This window comes from Coregonus lavaretus (assembly GCF_964263955.1).
Source record: "Coregonus lavaretus genome assembly, chromosome: 9".
NCBI lineage: Eukaryota > Metazoa > Chordata > Actinopteri > Salmoniformes > Salmonidae > Coregonus > Coregonus lavaretus.
The window spans coordinates 28,307,177-28,333,121 of NC_139996.1; the positions used below are offsets into that span (position 1 = coordinate 28,307,177).

General features: G+C 44.0%; 1 protein-coding gene across 1 annotated transcript in view; it reads right to left on the reverse strand.

The window, feature by feature from the left end:
• Positions 1-17,353, reverse strand: part of LOC311135319 (endosome/lysosome-associated apoptosis and autophagy regulator family member 2-like) — a gene marked incomplete at both ends in the record, with an annotated part of 32,777 nt that extends 15,424 nt beyond the window's left edge. The window contains 3 exons of the mRNA XM_084169266.1: positions 11,623-11,743; positions 17,083-17,203; positions 17,328-17,353. Of these exons, the coding sequence (XP_084025392.1) occupies positions 11,623-11,743; positions 17,083-17,203; positions 17,328-17,353 (268 nt within the window). The remainder of the gene's footprint in view (positions 1-11,622; positions 11,744-17,082; positions 17,204-17,327) is intronic.
• Between the last annotated feature and the right edge of the window lie 8,592 nt (positions 17,354-25,945).

The window sequence follows — 25,945 nt, forward strand, 5'->3', positions numbered from 1 at the left end:
AAACTATAGTTTTGGCAAGTCGGTTAGGATATCTACTTTGTGCATGACACAAGTAATTTTTCCAACAATTGTTTACAGACAGATTATTTCACTTATAATTCACTGTATCACAATTCCAGTGGGTCAAAAGTTTACATACACTAAGTTGACTGTGCCTTTAAACAGCTTGGAAAATTCCAGAAAATGATGTCATGGCTTTAGAAGCTTCTGATAGGCTAATTGACATCATTTGAGTCAATTGGAGGTGTCCTTGTGGATGTATTTAAAGGCCTACCTTCAAACTCAGTGCCTCTTTGCTTGACATCATGGGAAAATCAAAAGAAATCAGCCAAGACCTCAGAAAAAAAATTGTAGACCTCCACAAGTCTGGTTCATCCTTGGGAGCAAGTTCCAAACGCCTGAAGGTACCACATTCATCGGTACAAACAATAGTACGCAAGTATAAACACCATGGGACCACGCAGCCATCATACCGCTCAGGAAGGCGACGTGTTCTGTCTCCTAGAGATGAACGTACTTTGGTGTGAAAAGTGCAAATCAATCCCAGAACAACAGCAAATGACCTTGTGAAGATGCTGGAGGAAACAGGTACAAAAGTATCTATATCCACAGTAAAACGAGTCCTATATCGACATAACCTGAAAGGCCGCTCAGCAAGGAAGAAGCCACTGCTCCAAAACCGCCATAAAAAAAGCCAGATTATGGTTTGCAACTGCACATGGGGACAAAGATCGTACTTTTTGGAGAAATGTCCTCTGGTCTGATGAAACAAAAATAGAACTGTTTGGCCATAATGACCATCGTTATGTTTGGAGGAAAAAGGGGGTCCTTGAAGCTGAAGAACACCATCCCAACCGTGAAGCACGGGGGGCAGCATCATGCTGTGGGGGTGCTTTGCTGCAGGAGGGACTGGTGCACTTCACAAAATAGATGGCATCATGAGGACGGGAAATTATATGGATATATTGAAGCAACATCTCAAGACATCAGTCAGGAAGTCAAAGCTTGGTCACAAATGGGTCTTCCAAATGGACAATGACCCCAAGCATACTTCCAATGTTGTGGCAAAATGGCTTAAGGACAACAAAGTCAAGGTATTGGAGTCGCCATCACAAAGCCCTGACCTCAATCCTATAGAAAATGTGTAGACACAGACAGAACTGAAAAAGCGTGTGCGAGCAAGGAGGCCTACAAACCTGACTCAGTTACACCAGCTCTGTCAGGAGGAATGGGCCAAAATTCACCCAACTTATTGTGGGAAGCTTCTGGAAGGCTACCCGAAACGTTTCACCCAAGTTGAACAATTTAAAGGCAATGCTACCAAATACTAATTGAGTGTATGTAAACTTCTGACCCACTGGGAATGTGATGAAAGAAATAAAAGCTGAAATAAATCATTTTCTCTACTATTATTCTGACATTTCACATTCTTAAAATAAAGTGGTGATCCTAACTGACCTAAGACAGGGCATTTCTACTAGGATTAAATGCTAGGAATTGTGAAAAACTGAGTTTAAATGTATTTGGCCAAGGTGTACGTAAACTTCAGACTTCAACTGTATCTATTTATCTATTTTAACAGTGCAGTTGGGGCAGCGGTCAGTTGTGTGTGAATGTATCAATATCCTTCATGTTTTTAGTGTATGCAATATGATGGACTGACTGCTTTAAATGTGTGTGATGTGATCCTTTTAATTTAAGGTGATGCCAAAGAGAAATCTCCATCCTGGATGGACAATAAAGTTTTATTCTATATGGGACCAAATACTAAACTATTGACTACTTTGATAAGTTAATTTGTCCAAATACTTATGACTTATTCACATGGGGGGACTAGATACATAAAGTGCTTTCATTTCTAAATGATAAAACATAAGTATAAAAAATACCCTCAAATAAAAAGGTGACAGTCGCCTCATTTGAAACATTTGATCACAAATCCAAAATACTGGAGCATAGAGCTAAATTAAACATTTTAGCTTCACTGTCCAAATACATATGGAGGGGTGTAGTCATCATGAGAATAACATTGGATTGGTAAAAGAAAAATCGTAGACCCTCTGTTTACACCAAGTGGAGGGGTGTCACACCCTGGCTCTGGGACTCTATATGTTGAGCCAGGGTGTGTTCATTCTGTGTGTTCATTTTCTATGTTGGGTATTCTAGTTTGTTTGATTCTATGTTTGACGATGTGACTCCCAATCAGAGGCAACGAGTGTCAGCTGTTTGCTGGTTGTCTCTGATTGGGAGCCATATTTATACTGTATGTTTTCCCTTGGGGGTTGTGGGTTTTTGTTCCATGTCGGTATGTTTAACCGTGGACTTCACGAATCGTGTTTTGTTTGTTACTTTAATTAAATAAAGTCATGTTTGGTTCACACGCTGCGCCTTGGTCTACTTCGCTACAAGACGATCGTGACAGAAAAACCCACCGTACAAGGACCAAGCAGCGTGTCCAGGAGCAGGCAGCCTGGTCATGGGAGGAAGCGCCAGGAAAGGAGATGGAGAGGCTGGCGATGGCCCAGGTGGGCAAAGTGTGGTCCTGGGAGGACATGCTCGGGGGCAAGGGACCTTGGGGTAGGATCAAGGCCCTGGCGAGAGAGGAGCAGCGGCGTCAGCAGTGCCATCGTCGGACGGACGAGAGGCACCCCCAATAATTTTTTAGGGGGGGGCACACGGCATGGGCGACTGGGCAGCAGGAGGCTGCCACAGGGCGAAATAGGAGAAGAGGAGAGAAGGCCACCGGGTTACGGGAGCCATTGGCGAGAGGAGGGAAGGAAGTCGTAGAGGCACGGCGAGAGGGACTGAGGTGTATTGCCAGTCCGGTCCGGCCCGTTCCTGATCCCCGTTTAAAGCCAGTGGTGTGTGTTCCCAGTACGGTCCGGCCTGTCCCTGCTCCACGCACCAAACCTACGGTGTGCGTCGACAGCCCTGCCCGGCCTGTTCCTGCTCCACGCACCAAACCTACGGTGTGCGTCGCCAGCCCTGTCCGGCCTGTCCCTGCTCCACGCACCAAGCCTACGGTGTGCGTCGCCAGCCCAGCCCGGCCTGTCCCTGCTCCACGCACCAAACCTACGGTGTGCGTCGCCAGCCCAGCCCGGCCTGTCCCTGCTCCACGCACCAAACCTACGGTGTGCGTCGACAGCCCAGCCCGGCCTGTCCCTGCTCCACGCACCAAGCCTACGGTGTGCGTCGACAGCCCTGCCCGGCCTGTTCCTGCTCCACGCACCAAACCTACGGTGTGCGTCGCCAGCCCTGTCCGGCCTGTCCCTGCTCCACGCACCAAGCCTACGGTGTGCGTCGCCAGCCCAGCCCGGCCTGTCCCTGCTCCACGCACCAAACCTACGGTGTGCGTCGCCAGCCCAGCCCGGCCTGTCCCTGCTCCACGCACCAAGCCTACGGTGTGCGTCGACAGTCCTGTCCGGCCTGTTCCTGCTCCACGCACCAAACCTACGGTGTGCGTCGCCAGCCCAGCCCGGCCTGTCCCTGCTCCACGCACCAAGCCTACGGTGTGCGTCGACAGTCCTGTCCGGCCTGTTCCTGCTCCACGCACCAAACCTACGGTGTGCGTCGCCAGCCCAGCCCGGCCTGTCCCTGCTCCACGCACCAAGCCTACGGTGTGCGTCGACAGCCCTGCCCGGCCTGTTCCTGCTCCACCCACCAAACCTACGGTGTGCGTCGCCAGCCCAGCCCGGCCTGTCCCTGCTCCACGCACCAAGCCTACGGTGTGCGTCGACAGTCCTGTCCGGCCTGTCCCTGCTCCACGCACCAAGCCTACGGTGTGCGTCGACAGCCCAGCCCGGCCTGTCCCTGCTCCACGCACCAAGCCTACGGTGTGCGTCGTCAGCCTGGTCCAGTCCGTTCCTGCCACTCGCACCAAGCCAGGGGTGCGAGTCGTCAGCCTGGTCCAGCCCGTTCCTGCCACTCGCACCAAGCCAGGGGTGCGAGTCGTCAGCCTGGTTCAGCCCGTTCCTGCTACTCGCACCAAGCCCGGGGGGCGAGTCGTCAGCCTGGTAAGACCGGTCAGCTGCTCCACAACGGAGCGTAAGCAATCCGCTCCGTCAATGTCCAGTCCAGATCCAGCCAGCGGGGTCAGACCGGACCAGGGGCGCTACGGGGGAATTATGGAGGGGTGGTGGTCAAGGCCGGAGCCGGAGCCGCCTCCGAGGAGGAATGCCCACCCAGCCCTCCCCTGTTTGGGGTTTTGTTGAGGCGCGGTCGCAGTCCGCGCCTTTAGGGGGGGGTACTCTCACACCCTGGCTCTGGGACTCTATATGTTGAGCCAGGGTGTGTTCATTCTGTGTGTTCATTTTCTATGTTGGGTATTCTAGTTTGTTTGATTCTATGTTTGACGATGTGACTCCCAATCAGAGGCAACGAGTGTCAGCTGTTTGCTGGTTGTCTCTGATTGGGAGCCATATTTATACTGTATGTTTTCCCTTGGGGGTTGTGGGTTTTTGTTCTGTGTCGGTATGTTTAACCGTGGACTTCACGAATCGTGTTTTGTTTGTTACTTTAATTAAATAAAGTCATGTTTGGTTCACACGCTGCGCCTTGGTCTACTTCGCTACAAGACGATCGTGACAAGGGGGATGGATACGGCTCAGAGATGTACAACAGCCCTCCACTGGTTTCCCTGTAACCACGGAGACAAGACTACTATTAATCCCCACATCCTGGTTAAGAGGGCTGTGTGTGTGTGTGTGTATGTGTGGTTGTAAAAAGCCACAGAGACCCCACTTACACTTTGTATTAGCCCTATCCGAACAGCTGTGATAGGATGACAATCCGAACACGGGCCTCGCATTTACTTGCAATTACACCTGGTATTAAAATGTGTCTACTATGCCCGCATTGTGTCTGCATCGTGTTCGGATCTAACTTTCCCTCCCATTTATGCAGAGTTTGTGGTCACAATTCAAGTAGTAAATTAAATCTAGCCTATAGGCCTACATCATGGTATTGGGGTGCTATTTGAATTGTTTTTCACGAGTCTATTATTTTCCCATTTCCATCTTCCAAGACAACCCTATGCTTGGCATGACTGTATGGCCACATCATACCATAGGATATGCCATTAAATAATTGTATGTGCAACCTGAAGTTAAAATTTAAGAGGACCGGCGCTTCTATTGAAAAAAAACTCCTAAAATCTGTTCTGTTTTGTGAGCAATTTTGTTAGGCTATATGGTATCGTTGTTTCTTCTTCAGAGAGCACTGGCGAGCAAGTCGATACATTGTAGTGCCAACAATTGGACCTTCACCATTTTTTCATAAATACTGTATTTTCTGAAGGTTTATATAAAAATAAAGTGTAGGCTACATTACATGTCATTGGCATGCTATTTCATTTTTTCACGTTAACCATTTTCCATCATCCCTTTAACCGTCAAGACTAAATTACATTTGATTCAATTAATTATCTTAAACTATTATTTCGGAATGAACATGCCGATATTTGCTGACATCTTGGCCGCAATATTGCAATAACTATATACCTATTAGGACTGAACTGTGGGCATATATTCTGCAAAGGTTAATTGCATATTGTGATGAGTGTGAATGTGCTAGTTGCGCATAGTGCCCAGCCCAGCTGGTGGTGCTGCAATAGCGGCGGCAGCGCTGCTGGTCCTAAAATAAAAGGTGTGTGCCTTTTTTATGTAGGGTTACCACAGGTTAACATCAGTATGCCGGGGCTTTTCCCTATGGGAAACACTCTTTTCACGCCACTTCGACACCGAAAATACTTTTCCGTAGCACATTAGGAGAACTTCCGCAGCAGGTTAGGATAATTAACGTAACAGGTTAGGAGACTGAGGTTAAGATTAGGAAAATAGTTGGGATTAGTATAAATCCTCTCCTAACCTGCTACAAAAATCACTTTGTGTGTCCCTTCTCCCTATAGTTAGCCTACAACATGTCAAAGTTATATTTCCCATTATTGTGATCTTGCTGCTTCGGAAACATTTTCGTTTATTACAAGTTGAGCAAACCGATAGTGAAATGTTGGCCAACTAACATGAACTTCCATTTGACCATGCTATGTAGGTCATGTAACTGTTACATTTGACCATGCTATGTAGGTCATGTAACTGTTACATTTGACCATGCTATGTAGGTCATGTAACTGTTACATTTGACCATGCTATGTAGGTCATGTAACTGTTACATTTGACCATGCTATGTAGGTCATGTAACTGTTACATTTGACCATGCTATGTAGGTCATGTAACTGTTACATTTGACCATGCTATGTAGGTCATGTAACTGTTACATTTGACCATGCTATGTAGGTCATGTAACTGTTACATTTGACCATGCTATGTAGGTCATGTAACTGTTACATTTGACCATGCTATGTAGGTCATGTAACTGTTACATTTGCTTTGTGGACTTTATACTCTCCTGTTTCATGTGATGAAACACAAATGTATAGCCTAGGCTATGTGGTTGAATTCATTCTGTTGACTTCTGAACCTGTGTCTGTAAACAAATGTATAGCCTAGGCTATGTGGTTGAATTCATTCTGTTGACTTCTGAACCTGTGTCTGTAAACAAATGTATAGCCTAGGCTATGTGGTTGAATTCATTCTGTTGACTTCTGAACCTGTGTCTGTAAACAAATGTATATGGCTTGGCTATGTGGTTGAATTCATTCTGTTGACTTCTGAACCTGTGTCTGTAAACAAATGTATATGGCTTGGCTGCCTTATCTATCACAGTGGTGTATGAATGCAATTGTAGCGGGTTATAGAGAAAACAACGCAATTATCACAACATACAGTAGGTTGAATATTTTAATAATCATTGAATTGTGTTGTTGTAAGATCAGCAGGATAATTGTCTTGTCCCTAAAAACGTAGGCCAAATCGATAGAGGAGCTTTGTCGGGGTCTGAAAGTGCAGCCTGGAGAGCAAACACAGCAGGGCTCCATACTGAGACCAATCCTTTGACTTGGCTGTGCGAGTTACACTTTTTATTGGTCGCATCGGTGCGAGCTGCACATTCTACATGGTCACCTTACTCAAAACGTCCTATTTTTTAAGGAGGCTAAAACCATGATTTGGTCAAACAGTAAAGTACATTATCATCATGATTCCTGTAATGAAAGTGTCTGCCTGACCCTATACCCGTTTCGCTGGGGCCCACTGCTGTGTCGAGCGAGCGACTAACTCTCTCCTTTCCCAGGGGGAAAACACAGCTATTATGTTGCTCATATAGAGATGAGATGATGACTTAGAATGAAATAATGAAGTCAACAAATAAAACAAATATTTTATTAAATTAAAGTAATGTGAATAAATTATAGTTAATAAGTGATAAGCAGTAATGGGCAGTCACCACCATCATGGGACTTTTATTCATTGTTTTACTCAATGTTGTTACAGAATTCAACCCACATAATGCATAGTGCATTTCATGTCTAAAAAAATTATCAAAATCGAAAACCGTGAAAAAAAAAGAATCTAACAAAAACGACCTCAAAAAGCACTAATTGCTCAGCACTACTGGTCAGTGACCTACATCCAAAATTATTGGCACCCTCAATAAAGATTAGCAAAAAATAAAATGGTATTATTTTATACTAATACAATTGCTCAGAGAAAGAGTTGTTGTTTAACAAGTTTTTTTTAAACCCAAATTCTAGGTGTCAAAATTATTGGCACCCTTAAAGATTCTTATAAATAAAATCAAACAAAATAAAATCTGCATTAAAATGGTCCTTTTTTACCTAAATCTCAGTTTAAAGAGGTATATTGTGACCTTCCATGGCTTCCTGTTTCACTGGGGTATAAACATTTGATAACAAGCATGTAAAATCCCTTCGTCATCCATCACCATGGGGAAAGGCAAAGAACTCACAAATGAAAAGAGACAAATGCTTAGGGCAACAATTAAAAAGTAAGCACTGGAACAGTGGTATACCTGCCTGGTAGAGGACCCAAGTGTAGAGGACCCAATCTTGTCCCCAAGCATAGTGAGGAAGATGGTTCGGTTGGGCCACAGTTGGGAATTACAGAACTTGGACACATCTTGGGGTCACCGAGTCTCCAAATCTACAATTAGACGCCACCTCCATGCCAATAGGCTATTTGGAAGGGTTGCCAGAAAAAAGAGAGCAATCCACAAATGAAAATGCCTGGAGTTTGCTAAAGGCATTGGCACTTGGATTGGAACCGGATGCTATGGTCAGATGAGACGAAAATAGAGCTCTTTGGCCACGCACACCAGTGGTGTGTTTGATTTTCTAAACAAGGATGTATATACAGAAAATAACATCATACCTACTGTAAAATATGGTGGTGGATCTTTGATGTTATGGGGCTGTTTTGCTTCCGTTTTAGCCAAAAACCTGGTTGCCTCTGATAGGAGGCTAAAAATTGGCCGCAAGTGGATCTTCTAGAAAGACAATAACCAAAGCACACATCAAAATCCACAAAGAAATGGTTAATTGACCACAATGGCTATCTCAGTCTCCAGACTTGAACCCCATTAAAAAACTGTGATTTGAATTGAAGAGGGCTGTCCACAAACGCAGACCAAAGGATATCAAGGATGAGAAAAGATTCTGTATGGAGAAATAGTCTAAGATCCCTCCCAATGTGTTCTTCAATCTCAGAAAACATTATAGAAAAGGCTAAGTGCAAGAGGAGGGTGCAAAAAGTATTGAAAACAGTTGAAGATGGAATCCGGAGTAGGCGTAAAATGCACCACTGGCCAACCCACCACCGTTGTCATTGTTTTGGTTGTTGAGCTGAGGAGCGTCGCACAGCATGGTAAAAGAAATTGCAGTACATATTGTGCTCTTCTATCGGGCGTGCAATAATGTCAGTGTTCGTTGTTTGCAGTTGTTGATGTTGTAATATCCCAAACGGACGTGGCTGTTTCCAGCTTTAAACAAAATATTTTTCTCTGACCAATTGTATTAATATATAATAGAATTTGCCAGATGTTTTGGCATACCATTTACACTTTATATACAAAAGTATGTGGACACCCCTTCAAATTAGTGGTTTCGGCTATTTCAGCCACACCTGTTGCTGACAGATGTATAAAATCAAGCACACCGCCATGCAATCTCCATAGACAAACATTGGCAGTAGAATGGCCTTACTAAAGAGCTCAGTGACTTTCAACGTGCCACCATCATAGGATGCCACCTTTACAACAAGTCAGTTCGTCATATTTCTGCCCTGCTAGAGCTGCCCGGTCAACTGTAAGTGCTGTTATTGTGAATTGGAAACATCTAGGCGCAACAACGGCTCAGCCGTGAAGTGGTAGGCCACACAAGCTCACAGAACGGGACCGCCGAGTGTTGAAGCGCGCAGTGCATAAAAATAATCTGTCCTCAGTTGCAACACTCACTACCGAGTTCCACAATGCCTCTGGAAGCAACGTAAGCACAAGAACTGTTCGTCGGGAGCTTCATGAAATGGGTTTCCATGGCCGAGCAGCTGCACACAAGTTCAACATGCGCAATGCCAAGCGTCGGCTGCAGCGGTGTAAAGCTCGCTGCCATTGGACTCTGGAGCAGTGGAAATGCGTTCTCTGGAGTGATGAATCACGCTTCACCATCTGGCAGTCTGACGGACTAATCTGGGTTTGGCAGATGCCAGGAGAACGCTACCTGCCCCAATGCATAGTGCCAACTGTAAAGTTTGGTCTGGGCTGTTTTTCATTGTTCGGGCTAGGCCCCTTAGTTCCAGTGAAGGGAAATCTTAACGCTACAGCATACAATGACATTCTAGACGATTTTGTGCTTCCAACTTTGTGGCAACAGTTTGGGGAAGGCCCTTTCCTATTTTTAGCATGACAATGCCCCCATGCACAAAGTGAGGTCCATACAGAAATGGCTTGTCGAGATCGGTGTGGAAGAACTTGACTGGCCTGAACAAAGCCCTGACCTCAACCCCATCGAACACCTTTGGGATGAATTGGAACGCTGACTGCGAGCCGGGCCTAATCGCCCAACATCAGTGCCCGGCCTCACTAATGCTCTTGTGGCTGAATGGAAGCAAGTCCCCGCAGCAATGTTCCAACATCTAGTGGAAAGCCTTCCCAGAAGAGTGGCAGCAAAGGGAGGACCAACTCCATATTAATGCCCATGATTTTAGAATTAGATGTTTGACGAGCAGGTGTCCACATACTTTTGGTCATGTAGTGTAGCTCAGTATTCTTATCATTTATTTATGCATGATTTTTTGCTAATGTTCATCAAGGGTGCCAATAATTTTGGATATGACTGTGTAAAATATTTATCACGCTACAGCTACATTATGTCAATGAAATCTTGTCCACAGACACGCATCAGTTAAAGACATAACCACCAGACCCCTATTGCTTTGACTGGCCTTTACACAGCAAACAGTAAGGCCAGTCAAAAATATATTTTTTCTTCAGAAAAGTGAAGTTAGCGAGCAAAACATAAATACAAAATGTAACCCCTTGTAAAAAAATACTAAACAATATTGGTGCAATACCTAGCAACCTCATCAAGAGATTTTATCCATTTGGTATTATGGTATTGATGGGCTAGCTGAACTATACAGTATAGCATTCTACTAAAGTAATCAGATCAATTTTTACTCTATTAAACTGCTTCAGCTTTTATTCCTCTTGAATTATACATACACATCTCCTACTACCATCCAAATATTTTTAGACAGTTGAAGCAAGCACACACATTGTCTTCAGGAAATGTACAGATTCTAGTTTAGTCATATTTATCTTACCTTAGAGGTGTTCACTGCAGGCTGACTAGCATCTATTGACTTGCAATGCCCAAATCAACTTAAAATATCTACAAAACAAGTTTTACAGTGACATAATCCAAAAGAAAGGCTACTAAAACATTTGTTTTTACTGTTCCCAATTCACAAATTATTATTTTGATTACCATGATTTGATTCACCGCTATCGAACCGAATCCTAACTACTACCATGGCAAAGCAAATAATTTGATTTGTCAAAAATAATTGTTTATAATAAATAATTTATTTACTTTTTCCCCTTTTGTTTATTTTTGAGAAATGTGAAGTGGGGCATCCGTTATACAGTTAATTAAACGTGTATGGCCTAAGTGGTAACCATATGTGTGTGTATGTGCGTGTGTGTATGTGTATGATGTTCTGAGGTTATTGGCCTGTTGTTCCAGCATGAAGCCAGCTCTGCGGTTGGCTGGAGCAGAGCCAAAGAGAGCCAATCAGGCCGTTGTGGAATACTGGAGGAAATTCCAACCAGCTGATAAGAGGGTGTGAGAAACAAAGGAGAACTCCAACACCCCTCTCCCTTGTCCCTTGCCCAACCTCACCCTCAACTGGACATACACACTGAGAAGAGGGCTAGAAAAGGGCTAGAAGTCGGCAGGTAGCTTAGTGGGTAAGCGCGTTGTGCCAGTAACCGAAAGGTCGCTGGTTCTAATCCCTGAGCCAACTAGGTGAAAAATCTGTCGATGTGCCCTTAAGCAAGGCACTTAACCCTAATTGCTCATGTAAGTCGCTCTGGATAAGAGCGTCTGCTAAATGATTTTTTTTTTAAATAAAAAAATCCTGAGCTATCCCTACAAACCCCAAGTCTCTTTACTTACCATCTTTGACACACAAACGCACACACACAACTTACTGCACTCTGTCCCTCGTACAGGCTCTGGCAGTCCGATGCAGGATCCATGGCTCTGAGGGATTGCTACTCTCCATCGTGACCCTGTACTGTCACACTCTGTATACTCATAGTAGTAGTCTGTCTGCAACACAAGAGAAAGCATTGTTACACAATGAGAGAGAGAAGTTCAGTGTGTCTGTGTGTGAACAGTATGTGTGAGAAACAGTGAGATAAAGATAGACAGAGAATAGACACGACTGGGGGACAGAGAGGTCAGTAAACACCAAGACCACTAATGGTCCTGAGTCATCATCCCCTCTCTATCTCTCTCCTCCGGTAGGTTCTCTGGCCACGCCCACTACTCCCCGCCCTGGTGGATACACATAACACAACATTCCATCACTATGGATATAGGAAACCAAGTCACAGCACACAGTGGGTATGCATGGTAAGTTGTTCCTAACCACTGATCCTTGGTCAGTTTAATGGATGAGACAGAAGTTGTCCCTAACCACTGATCCTAGGTCAGTTTAATGGATGAGATAGATGTTGTCCCTTACCACTGATCCTAGGTCAGTTTAATGGATGAGATAGAAGTTGTCCCATGCCGTCCCTAGGAGGGGTGCATCATGTCATGCCAGGCCTTTTTCGCTATACTCGACATGAGTCATTGACGTGATCTTCCTGTCCAGTTTTGCGCCCCCTCGGGCTCGTGCGGTGGTGTAGTCTTCGTGGGCTATACTCTCCCTTGTCTCAGGGTAGTAAGTTGGTGGTCTGTTGATATCCCTCTAGTGGTGTGGGGGCTGTGCTTTGGCAAAGTGGGTGGGGTTATATCCTGACTGGTTAGCCCTGTCCGGGGGGAATAGTCGGACGGGGCCAGTGTCCCCCGACCCCCTGTCTCAGTCTCCAGTATCTATGCTGCAATAGTCTACGTGCCTAGCTGGTGAATTTATCCTGTCTTATCTGCTGTCCTGTGTGAACTTAAGTATGCTCCCTCTAATTCTCCCATCTCTAATTCTCCCATCTCTAATTCTCCCATCTCTCTCTCTCTCTTCTCTCTCTCTTCTCTCTCTCTTCTCTCTCTCTCGCTCGCTCTCTCTGCCCTAGGACCATGCCTCAGGACTACCTCACCTGACGACTCCTGTCTGTCTCCATCACCAGTCCACCTGGTCGTGCTGCTGCTCTGCCTGCGGCTAACCGGTTCACCGGACGTGCTACCTTGTCCTGGACCTGCTGTTTCAACTCTCTCTCCCTCTCTCTCTCTCTCCCCCTCTCTCTCTCTCCCTCTCCCACCTGCTGTCTCGACCTCTGAATGCTCGGCTATGAAAAGCCAACTGACATTTACTCCTGAGGTGCTGACCTGTTGCACCCTCTACAACCACTGCGATTATTATTTGACCCTGCTGGTCATCTATGAACGTTTGAACATCTTGAAGAACGATCTGGCCTTAATGGCCATGTACTCTTATAATCTCCACTGGGCACAGCCAAAAGATGATTGGCCACCCCTCAGAGCCTGGTTCCTCTCTAGGTTCCTTCCTAGGTTCTCGCCTTTCTAGGGAGTTTTTCCTAGCCACTGTGCTTCTACATCTGCATTGCTTGCTCTTTGTGATTAAAGGTTGGTTTCTGTATAAGCACTTTGTGACATCTGCTGATGTTAAAAGGGCTTTATAAATAAATGTGATCGATTGTCCCTGAACACTGATGCTAGGTCAGTTTAATGCATGGAGGCATTGAATTTGCCAAACCAATGTAGACAATGATCGCCAAACCATTGAGTGAAATACCACGTTTCATGCCATGTCTTAGGAATGTTGACCTTTTAGAGGATCCCTCACACACACACACACGTGTCTGGTCACTGTGATGTTGCGGTCATGCTGTGGGCCTTATGGACATGACAGAGATATGGAGCTGTAGAATCATGGCTAGGTTTTACAGTAACACCAGTGTTTGGTCCTTAAAATGAAAACATGAAGCAGATCAAACATTTGGTCCTATAAAGACCTACTGTATATAAAGTATTGTGTGTATATAGCTTGGAAAATATATCAAAGTAACTGGATGACAACATAATGATGTTTGTTTCCAACATTAAGGCTGTTTTCCTAAAGAAGTTAAATTCGCTTTATTTCCTTGCCACGATACTAACGAGTATCGCGATACTGGTATCATCCCGGCCCTACTCAAAACTGAAGCTATTTGCATCCCACAGTAGTATTGGGTTGATGCAAATGAATGAGTGCCACATGCAGACAATTTTTCACATGACTTCTTGACTTATTTATTACCATTTGTCTAAAACTCTCCTCGTCTCTTTTTCTTAGGAATGACTGAGCTATGCATCACTAAGATTCATGACAATCAATAATCAGGCCATAAACATTAATTATCTATACCTCCACACCATGACTCAATAGAAGAGTCTATATTCTACATGCCTGTCATGTGTTACCTGATAGGAGAAGAAGTCTGTTTCGGGAGAAATCTGAACTCATATTGATATAAACCTCAAGCCCTGCTATATCACGTTTACTGTCACATGGTGTCATTCTAAATACGTTCCACTAGACCAGGGGTGACCAACCCTTCTTCTGCAGAGCTACTGGGTGTGCAGGCTTTTGCTCCAGCCCTGCTCTAATAGACTTAAATCCAAGCAGCTGCTCATCAGGACATTGATTAGCAGAATCAGTTGTGTTCTAAAGGGCCAGGCTAGAGGAAACGCATGCATATCCAGTGGCTCTCCAGGAGGAGGGTTGGCCCAGGCTAAATGTAGGGCTGAAATACTTGTTCTCTGATGGTAGACGTGGTAGTCTTGTGGAAGTGCAGAGGAAGGGTTAGTCATTCAAAAATCATGTCAACCCCTATTATTTCAGACAGATTGAGTCCATGTAACTTATTATGTGATTTGTTAAGCCAAGTTTGACACCTGAACTAATTTAGGCTTGCCTAAACAAAGGGGTTGAATACTTATGTAACGACTATATTTTAGTAATTTCATTTCTATTAATGTTTAAACTTTGACAGACTATTTTGTGTAGATTGTTGACAAAAAGTTTCAATTACATCCATTTTTAATCCCACTTTGTAACACAATAAAATGTAAATAAATCCAAGGGGTATGAATACTTTTGCAAGACACTGTATACATGTTTCAAGCAGACCACCATAGTCCCTGTGCCCTAGAATGCCAAGGTAACCTGTCTAAATTACTATCGCCCATAGCACTCACATCTGTAGCCATGAAATGCTTTGAAAGGCTGGTCATGGCTCATCTCAGACACCTTGGACCCACTCCAATTCGCCTACCACCCCAAAAGATCCACAGATGATGCAATCTCTATTGCACTCCACACTGCCCTTTCCCACCTGGACAAGAGGAACACCTATGTGAGAATGCTGTTCATTGACTACAGCTCAGCGTAGAGCCCTCCAAGCTCATCACTAAGCTAAGGACCCTGGGACTGAACACCTCCCTCTGCAACTGGATCCTGGACTTCCTGACGGGCCGCCCCCAGGTGGTGAGGGTAGACAACAATACATCCGCCACACTGACCTCAACACGGGGGCCCCTCAGGAGTCCTCCTTAGTCCTCCTGTACTACCTGTTCACCCATGACTAAGTGGCCGAACATGACTCCAACACCATCATTAAGTTTGCAGACGACACGATGGTGGTAGGCCTGATCACTGACGACGATGAGACAGCCTACAGGGAGGTCAGAGACCTGGCAGTGTGGTGCCAGGACAACAACCTCTCCCTCAATGTCAGCAAGACAAAGGAGCTGATCGTGGACTGCAGGAAACGGAGGGCCGAGCACGCCCCCATTCACATTGACAGGGTTGTAGTGGAGCAAGTTGAGAGCTTCAAGTTGCTTGGTGTCCACATCACTAAGGATCGATCATGCTCCACACACACCAACACAGTCGTGAAGAGGGCACAACAACACCTCTTACCCCTCAGGAGGCTGAAAAGATTTGGCATGGGCCCTCAGGTCGTCAAAAAGTTATACAGCTGCATCATTGAGAGCATCTTGACTGGCTGCATCACGGCTTGGTATAGCAACTGCTTGGCATCCGACCACAAGGCACTACAGAGGGTAGTGCGTATGGCCCAGTACATCACTGGGGCTGACCTCCTGGCCATCCAGGACCTCTATTCCAGGCGGTGTCAGAGGAAGGCCCAAAAAATTGTCAAAGACTCCAGCCACCCAAGTCATAGACCTTTCCCTCTGCTACCGCACAGCAAGAGGTACCGATGCACTAAGTCTGAAACCAACAGGACCCCGAACAGCGTCTACCCCCAAGCCATAAGACTGCTAAATTGTTAGTTAAATTGTTAACCAAATAGCTACCCAGACTATCTGCCTTGACCATTTTTGCACTAACCTTTTAGACTCATCACATAGGCTGCTGTTACTGTTTTTATCTGTCACTTATTCCTAGTTATATGTACATACAGTATCTACCTCAATTACCTCGTACCCCTGCACACCGACTTGGTACTGGTACCCTGTGTATATAGCCAAGTTATTGTTACTCATTTATTATTACTTTTATTATTACGTGTTATTACTTTTCTATTATTTCTATTATTATTGTTGTTTAAGAAGCATGTGACGAATAGAATTGTATTTGAATTGAGGCTGTTGCCTGCCCTGTGCTATGGCTCAGAGGTGATGAGTGCAGAGAGGGAGAGAGAGGGATAGAGGGAGAGAGGGAGAGAGGGAGAGAGAGGGATAGAGGGATAGAGGGATAGAGAGAGAGAGAGAGAGAGAGAGAGAGAGAGAGAGAGAGAGAGAGAGAGAGAGAGAGAGAGAGGGAGAGGGAGAGGGAGAGAGGGATAGAGGGAGAGAGGGAGAGAGAGAGAGAGAGAGAGAGGGAGAGGGAGAGAGAGATGGAAAGGCAGCTCCATGCAAGAAACTGATAACACTCAGTCTGCCCTGAGTGGTGAGACACAAACCAGAACACTGCAGGCACGCAAAACACATAGACATACACACACCTCGGAACCCCTTCACCATACTCAGTCAAACATTGCCCTAAACAGTATAAGTGTACTAAGCAACAATCTCACAGGAATCCCACAGACAGGACTGACAGATTGCATGACTGACAGGTAACGTTACTCTGAGAAACAGGATGAGTAAAGTGTCTCTCTCTAAGCTGTGTGTGTGTGTGTGTGTTTTATATTTAGATAAACATATGAATCTGACCAGAAGTGTAGCGTCATCAATTCTTAATCGTATTAGTTATGGTGAGTGGAATAACAAAAGCCTACTGTTAGCGTTCATGTTCTCAGTATGTGCCTAAACTCACAGTCCTCTTCTGACTCTCTATTTGAATGCGTAAACTGGTAAATAACACGCTCCTGTGTTTTCCAGTAACATGCATAGCCTATTATTAGCCTACAGAAAATACTGACGGCAACAATGACTCCGACAACAACACACATTATCTGCGTCCTGCGAGTGGATCTCACCTCTGTGCATGGATGTGGTCCCTTCGCCCCGACTGCCAGAGAAAGGAGGAGAGCGCTACCAGCGATAAACCAAGACCGGGACGGCATAATAGGAACCAGGGAATAAAGCGATGTCAAACCGCTAAGTAGATGACAGTCATGAAACAATGGTATGATAAACGTTATGACACGAAATGTTTGTTGTCGCAAATCAATTAAATGTTGTCTTAGTAACGTCAATGTCGAAGTGTGTTTCTTCTCTCCACCTGCGACCGATGTTGTGTGTTCGCATCTAACCGTGTTTGACGCGACGATGATGTCGTCGGTCTGATAATGTCATGCTCGAGAGGAGCTGTTCATGACGTCGGAAAATCGGAAACACGAGCGTTCGAATGCTAAATATATATTTAAACATGCCTGGCTATCAGACAAGGGTGCAATTTCGGCCTGCAATTCGGGGCGTTCCTGCATGTGGGCATTTCTGCATCTGCAGGAACCCCACTTTATACTTATATTGGTAGGTCGAGTACAGTAGGTGGCGGTGATGCACCATAACGTTGGATGCCAACCACAGATAAGGCGCGGGCAACACCAATAGCATGCTAGCTAGGACACCATTAGACAGTGTCCTTCACCCCCAAAAAACTCAGATAGTACATTTATTTCCCTTTTGACCCACATTTTAATCACATAGATAATCAGGGGAAATCCAGAAAATCAAAAGTGTCACACAAGCATGAAGATGGCATGCTTGCAGCAACCAATGCAGCAACCAGATGCAGGAATGCCCACATGCAGGAACGCCCCGAACTGCAGGCTGGAATCAGAAACTATTGGGCTACCCAGACTCCTTGCTCCAGCCAAACGCTACGCCACCCCCACAGATGTTAGTTTCTTCTCCGGATCTGAGTACCTCCCTGACCCTTCACCGAATGCGAACACATTCGGGCCATCTGATTGTTCCAGAAACCGATGGGTTCGACCAGAGCCAGAACACAAGCGGGTAAAGCAGTGGTTTGAAAATGTGTCATTGGCTTTTATACTGATTGGTTAGAGATTATCCAATCGATGATGACTTTGTTTTGTACAAAGCTTCTCATGCCCCTCGTCACCAGAAACGACTTCAATGATGGCAGTCTCAGACTAAAGTATGTAGCGAACGACAGACCAGCGGAATTTAAACGCCCTCCAACTTGTTATTATAAGTGGAGAAAATAGGGGATGATCCCTGTGCTTCGACACAATCATTTGTTTAGCTGTACTTTTATTGTTTATCATTGACAAAGCTTGTTCAAAGCGTGTGAATGCACACAACTCTTTGTTCCGAGTTTACAAGCCATATTTTCAGAGTTTCCGATGTGTTATGAATGCAGCATTACAGTACTACCAATGATGATGTATATAAACCCTGGAATAATTATGCTATTTATTGGCCATTGAGAGGCTTTGAAGTCACAAGTCGGCCATATTGGCACTCCCCAGTGGGAGCAGTCCTCCATAGGAATGAATGGAATTCTACAGTATTTCAATTAAATGTTTCAAAGACAAAATTACATCTATTTAAGGATTTTGTTGTTGTAGTGGGGACAGTAACACTAGCAATCTCTAAAAAAATATACTTTAAGAAAATGTTTTTATTTTTATATGTTTTGCATTAAGGTGTCTGTAATATAATAAATGTGGCAAAAACGAATGTAGACATTAATAAATGCATTTCTATAGCTTCCAAAATATTTTTTACAATGGCAGGGGAGTGCCAAGATAGAGGCACCACGGTAGCATCAACACAGCACCCCCAATTAGTAATCTAGTGTATACTGTATATAAACCATTGGTTTAGCATCAACACAGCACCCCCAATTAGTAATCTAGTGTATACTGTATATAAACCATTGGTTTAGCATCAACACAGCACCCCCAATTAGTAATCTAGTGTATACTGTATATAAACCATTGGTTTAGCATCAACACAGCACCCCCAATTAGTAATCTAGTGTATACTGTATATAAACCATTGGTTTAGCATCAACACAGCACCCCCAATTAGTAATCTAGTGTATACTGTATATAAACCATTGGTTTAGCATCAACACAGCACCCCCAATTAGTAATCTAGTGTATACTGTATATAAACCATTGGTTTAGCATCAACACAGCACCCCCAATTAGTAATCTAGTGTATACTGTATATAAACCATTGGTTTAGCATCAACACAGCACCCCCAATTAGTAATCTAGTGTATACTGTATATAAACCATTGGTTTAGCATCAACACAGCACCCCCAATTAGTAATCTAGTGTATACTGTATATAAACCATTGGTTTAGCATCAACACAGCACCCCCAATTAGTAATCTAGTGTATACTGTATATAAACCATTGGTTTAGCATCAACACAGCACCCCCAATTAGTAATCTAGTGTATACTGTATATAAACCATTGGTTTAGCATCAACACAGCACCCCCAATTAGTAATCTAGTGTATACTGTATATAAACCATTGAGGCCTACATACAGAGCACAATCAGGGCAGCAGTTTTGCATTGAGATTAATTTCAATATTTACAGAACAATTCATGATTTTCAATAGAACCATAGTTAGTCTACCAATCAATGTAGAATCTCTGAAAGCTATAGCTTTCAAATAGGCTGCACTTTCTACAGTTACTGCTAGGGTTCAGAATTGTGGTTTCCTATCATTTTTAATGATTGGCCATGTCACTCAACTGATCACAAAGTATTTAAGTGGTTTAAAGTATTCCATGACTTGATATGGAAATGTATATGATAACAATGTATTTGATAATCAGACAGGACAAGCACATTTTTTAAAATATTGCCCACTAGAGGTCAGTCATGCTCTAGTCTAGATAGAGCTCTGGAGACAGTGTCATACAGTACCTACAGGACTGACTTCATCCCAACTGCAGGGCAGCAGATTTTAACCTGAGACCGTTTTGAATGTCCAGACAGATCATAAGAACAAAAAGGAATCCCATATTGCTCCTAATTCGGTGAACCACATCCATTTTATGAGCACTTTTGCCTGAGAGCTGAAGACTGGGTAGCTCCCCGAAGTAGTATAATACCGTTTTTTTAATCACTTTGGTACTGTTTTCACAAGTATGTGGTAAAATTTCACGCCTGTTTATACAAAACCCAAAACTTAGCACATTTTCTATTGACTTAGTACAACACACAAAATCACACAGTAACTTTTTCACCAAACCTAATCAGTGTTTCATCTAGAAATACCTTTCATATAAAGTAATTACCATTCACAATGCAATGTTCACAATACTTTTTATATGATTCTCTTCTCATTTGTTTAAATACATTTGACCATCACTTAATCCAACTGCGCTTAATGGTTAATCACTTAACCGTTTGGTAAACCTATAGATTTTAAACTGGTTTGTCTACTATATATGGATTTTGAGAACTACAGAAATGAAATGTGGGTTTGTAATGTATAAACATCTAAATTAAATGTATGATACATGATAACCACACATATTGACTACTCGTTATAGCTCATTGATTTCACATAGTAGTAACCACAATTGGTCACCATATAAAAGGGTGTGTGTGAACACTTGCAATTTATTTCAACATGGAGCAGGATAGACAGCAAGGGAGAGGAAGAAATCAAAGAGCTCTTCGACAAAGGGCCTGTCAGAGAGGTGGGCATGGGCTCCATCAAAGAGGTCGAAGAGGTGGGCATGGGCCCCGTCAAAGAGGTGGGCATGGGCCCCGTCAGAGGTGTGCATGGGCCCGGCAAAAAGGTGGACATCAGAGAGAGGGAGGCAGACGGCAGTGAACTGTTGTGTCTAATGAAGTCCGGGACATCGTCGTTGACCATGTGGTAAACAGAGGCCTTACCATGGCAGAGGCTGCCAGATTAGTTCACCCCAATCTGAAAATATCAACTGTCAATTCGTTCATGAGGACATTTCGCCAAAAAAACAGCAAGTCTGCAGGATATGCACTATGCTTTACCATTACATTTACAGTAAATGGCATATTGTAATGCATGTACATTTACAAAACATGTTACAGTATTCTTACAGTATGATCTACTGACAGTATACTCTGTTCAGAATTGACTGAAGACCCCATGGTGGTGGCCGTGTGCTGACCGGCCAGCAGGAGTGGGCAGTGGTGGAAATGGTGAGGGCCAGGAATGACATACGGCTGTCCGAAATAAAGCAGGCCATTGAAGAGAACGATGACACCTTTGCCAATGTGGCATCCCTCAGCCTACCAACAATTGACTGCCTTTTGAAGAGACACCATGTTTCTATGAAACACATTTACCTGGTGCCTTTTGAGAGAAACAACAACCAGGTGAAACAACTGCGGGCCAAGTATGTTCAGGTACAGCACTATATACTGTATTACTGTTACTATTTGATGCACATACTACTTCACAATATCATATTGGAACTGTACTGTAACAATAACTAACCAAAATATATTTTTAAGGGGGGGTTGTTTCTTGATGTTGCTGTGAACCATCACAAGTATATATTTGTTGATGAAGCGGGCTTCAACCTTGCCAAAACTCGGTGCCGTGGGCGGAACCTCATTGGCCAATGGGCGACCGTCCAAGTGCCTGGACAACGTGGGGGAAACATCTCTATGTGCACAGCTATCTCTGAAGTTGGTGTGGTAGGATGTAGGCCATTACTTGGATCCTACAACGCAGCACACCTCATTGTGTTTCTCAATGAAATTGAGCATGCTTGTCAAGGTGAAGGGGTCACCTATGTCATTGTGTGGGACAATGTCAGGTTCCCCTATGCAGAGGTGGTTCAGGGATGGTTTCGGGCCCATCCCCGATTCGTGACCCTATACCTGCCCCCATACTCTCCTTTCCTCAACACTATTGAGGACCTTTTTGCAGCGTAGAGGTGGAAGGTGTACAATCGCCATCCCCATGAGCGTGCCACTATCCTTCTGGCCATGGATGAGGCATCAACAACATCAATGCAGACCAATGTCAAGTGAATTGCCTAATGTGAATACTGTAATCTGCTGTAATTTACAGTGCTGTAGCATATCACTTTCAGCACTTCTAAGAGTGATTTGAAACACGTACTGTATCTTACATTGTTTGCTATTGGATAAACTGGTACTTAAAACGACTAAATTGAAAATATATCATTATGTTGTGTTTGTAACGGAGACGCAGGGAGTCAGGAAGCAGGTGCAGTCGGTGAGTTTCATAGGAACTAACATTAAATTGTTATTTTTTTAAGTCATTTAGCAGACACCCTTATCCAGAGCGACTTACAGTTAGTGAGTTCATACATTTCATACTGGCCCCCCGTGGGAAAAGAACCCACAACCCTGGCGTTGCAAGCACCATGCTCTACCAACTGAGCTACAGGGGACTATGGCTTTAATACATTTAGATTTTAGTCATTTAGCAGACGCTCTTATCCAGAGCAACTTACAGTTAGTGAGTGCATACATTTTCCATACTACCCCCGTGGCAATCGAACCCACAACCCTGGCGTTGCAAGCACCATGCTCTACCAACTGAGCTACAGGAGGCCTTTGTAATACAATAGCAGGAGTAGTGTCTAAACATAAAAACAGGAACCAATACTACCTAATGGGTGTTACAACGGAGTGCTGGATAAAAGGGAAGTAATCAGGGAGTGATGAAGTCCAGGTGTGCCTCATGATGGGTCGCAGGTGTGCTTAATGATGGTTGCCAGGTGTGCGTAATGATGGGTTGCCAGGACCGGTGGTTAGTAGACCGGCAACGTCGAGCGCCGGAGCGGGGGAGCGGGAGTAGACGTGACAGTGTTTAATCACCGGTGTTGGTGATTAAACATTTTAAAATAAACGTATACTTTGAATCAATGGTTGTGTGGTGAAAGATGCATACAAACAAAATGAATGCACAATGACAGGTTTTTAATGAAAGATTGGCTGTGTTACAAGTGTGACCAGTTTGGAGTTTTGTATTAAGAGTTGTGAAAATGTACCACATACTTGTGAAAATAGTACCAAAGCGATAAAAAAAAAAACTGCAATATAACAAATGCCATTTAGCACTCTTTTATCCAAAGTGACTTACAGTCATGCACACATACATTTGGATGGTCTCAGGAATCAAACCCACAACCCTGGAGGTGCAAGGGCCATGCTCTACCAACTGAGCCATACAGGACCACAAAGTAATGCCTAGGCTTCTGCTCTTCAGGCTAACACAGTATTGTGATGCAGAGACTACCCGGGTTGGAACCCTGTGTGTGAGAGAGAGAGTCTAAGCCTTCTACTGTAGGTAGTGAGTGTAAACTAAAGCTCTGTTTACATCCTCTGACAAAGGAGCTCATGCATGTTTCATCACCAGCACATTGTTCAATTTGTCCATGTGTAACACTCCCCTGTCACGAAGCTGCTTAACCCAGGCAGGGAGGGAGGGAGGGGAGAGAGAGCGTGCAAAGGCATGTTTATGGAGCAGCCTATTTTACTCAAAGTACAGTTTCTTTGCAGAGTGTATCATATTTCAGAAAGGCAAATGTTATTGTTTACATCATGGTTTGTACAGACAGGTCTGTCAATGAGTCATGGCCTACTGTAGACAATTATTAATATCTATTAAAGACCAAACCTTGAACCCAATTACTAATGTCTATATGTGCTACTATTTCCTGTCTATTCTGTGTTTACTATTGACTTCTCTGTAAACTATCTGTGCATCCTGTCTTGCTGTATAAGAAGTTCTACATAGGAAAAGTTTTTGCAATTTGAAATTGAATATGAAGCTGCTGCCTCACCACTCATCATTACAAAGCATTATAAAGGGTTATAAAATATGTATGTGTGATGATAGCGTGGGCTGGATGAGTGACTGATAAACGGACACTTTCATCTGTATGAATATTTAAGTATCAGTCAGTCACCCTAGAACATTTGACCCTCTATTGTCCTTTCTCTCTCATTCTGTGGGGAGATATGCCAAGCTCTCTCTCTGCACCACTGAGAGAGAGCGAGAGAGAGACAGAGAAAGAGAGCGACAGAGAGAGAGAGAGAGAGAGAGAGAGAGAGAGAGAGAGAGAGAGAGAGAGAGAGAGAGAGAGAGAGAGAGAGAGAGAGAGAGAGAGAGAGAGAGAGAGAGAGAGAGAGAAAAAGTCCTTAAGTGAAAATACTTAAAAGTACTACTTAAATCACTTTACTATATATTTATTTATTTTCTTTACTTTTAATGTACTTTTTACTCCATACATTTTCCCTGACACCTAAAAGTACTTGTTACATTTTGAATGCTTAGCAGGACAGAAAAATTGCCCAATTCACACACTTATCAAGCGAGCATCCTTGGTCATCCCTACTGCCTCTGATCTGGCGGACTCACTAAACACAAATGCTTTGTTTGTAAATTCATTTGTAAATTATGTCTTGTTGGAGTGTGCCTCTGGTTATCCGTAAATTAAACAAAATTTAAACAAGAAAATGGTGCCGTCTGGTTTGTTTAATATAAGGAATTTGAAATGATTTATACTTTTACTTTTACTTTATACTCAGTGTATACTTAAGCATACACACTGAGTATACAAAACATTAAGAGCACCTGCTTTTTCCATGACATAGACTGACTAGGTGAATCCAGGTGAAAGCTATGATCCCTTATTGCTGTCACTTGCTAAATCCACTTCAATCAGTGTAGATGAAGGGGAAGATACAGTTTAAAAAATGATTTTTAAGCCTTGAGACAATTGAGACGTGGATTGTTTATGTGTGCCATACAGAGGGTATGTAAGTGCCTTTAAACGGGGTATGGTAGTAGGTGCCAGGCACACCAGTTTGTGTCAAGAACTGCAGCGCTGCTGGGTTTTTCACACTCAACAGTTTCCTGAGTGTATCAAGAATGGTCCACCACCCAAAGGACATCCAGCCAACTTGACACAACTTTGGGAAGCATTGGAGCCAACATGGGCCAGCATCCCTATGGAATGCCCCAACGAATTGAGACTGTTCTTAGGGCAAAAGGGGGGGTTGTAACTCAATATTGGAAAGGTGTTCCTAATGTTTGGCATACTCAGTGTATTTTAGCAATGACATTTACTTTTAAAACTTAAGTATATTTAAAACCAAATACCTTTAGACTTTTACTCAAGCAGTATTTTACTCGGTGACTTTCACTTTTACTTGAGTCATTCTCTATTAAGTATGACAATTGGGTACTTTTTCCACCACTGCTCTCTCTTACCGGAGGTCTTACCTGAGCTGTCAGGGACCTCCATACCCACCGAACCACAACACAATTAACCCTGTATACGCTAACCCCTGTTCTAGGATCAGATGTGTTCATTAGCAAAGAGTGGTGAAGATTGAAATAAGGTTTAAAACTAGCTGACTCTGAATCAGTGGGTAACTGGGAGGCCAGCAGCAACTGAACAGTGTGGCCCAGCCCCAGCATCCCAACAAATTGACTGGCGGACTGGACAGTATCTGCATAGGTAATCAGACACCCAGCACACACACACTGCCCCTGTAACACACACACACACACAAACACACACACAGCAGGTAGGCAGGTAGTTTATTCCAGCCTGTGTACTGCCACAGATAGAGGGAGGAGAGAGGAAGAAAATATTTATTCACAACCAGGCAGAGGAGTGGACACCAGGACCCCCAGACTGATCCAAACAGACAGAAAGAATTGGCTTACAAAGTATTTAGATCAAACTAAATCATGGGTGGAGAAAAAAGGTGTGTTGAAGCTGGAGGACTCAGAAACACACAGGGTGAGATTGACTGACTGATGGACTGACGGACGGATTGATGAAAGCAGAGAACAGGTGTCTCTAGCAGCCTCTACAGGGTGACAAAGCTTGACTGACTCCTGACAGACCCATTGTGGG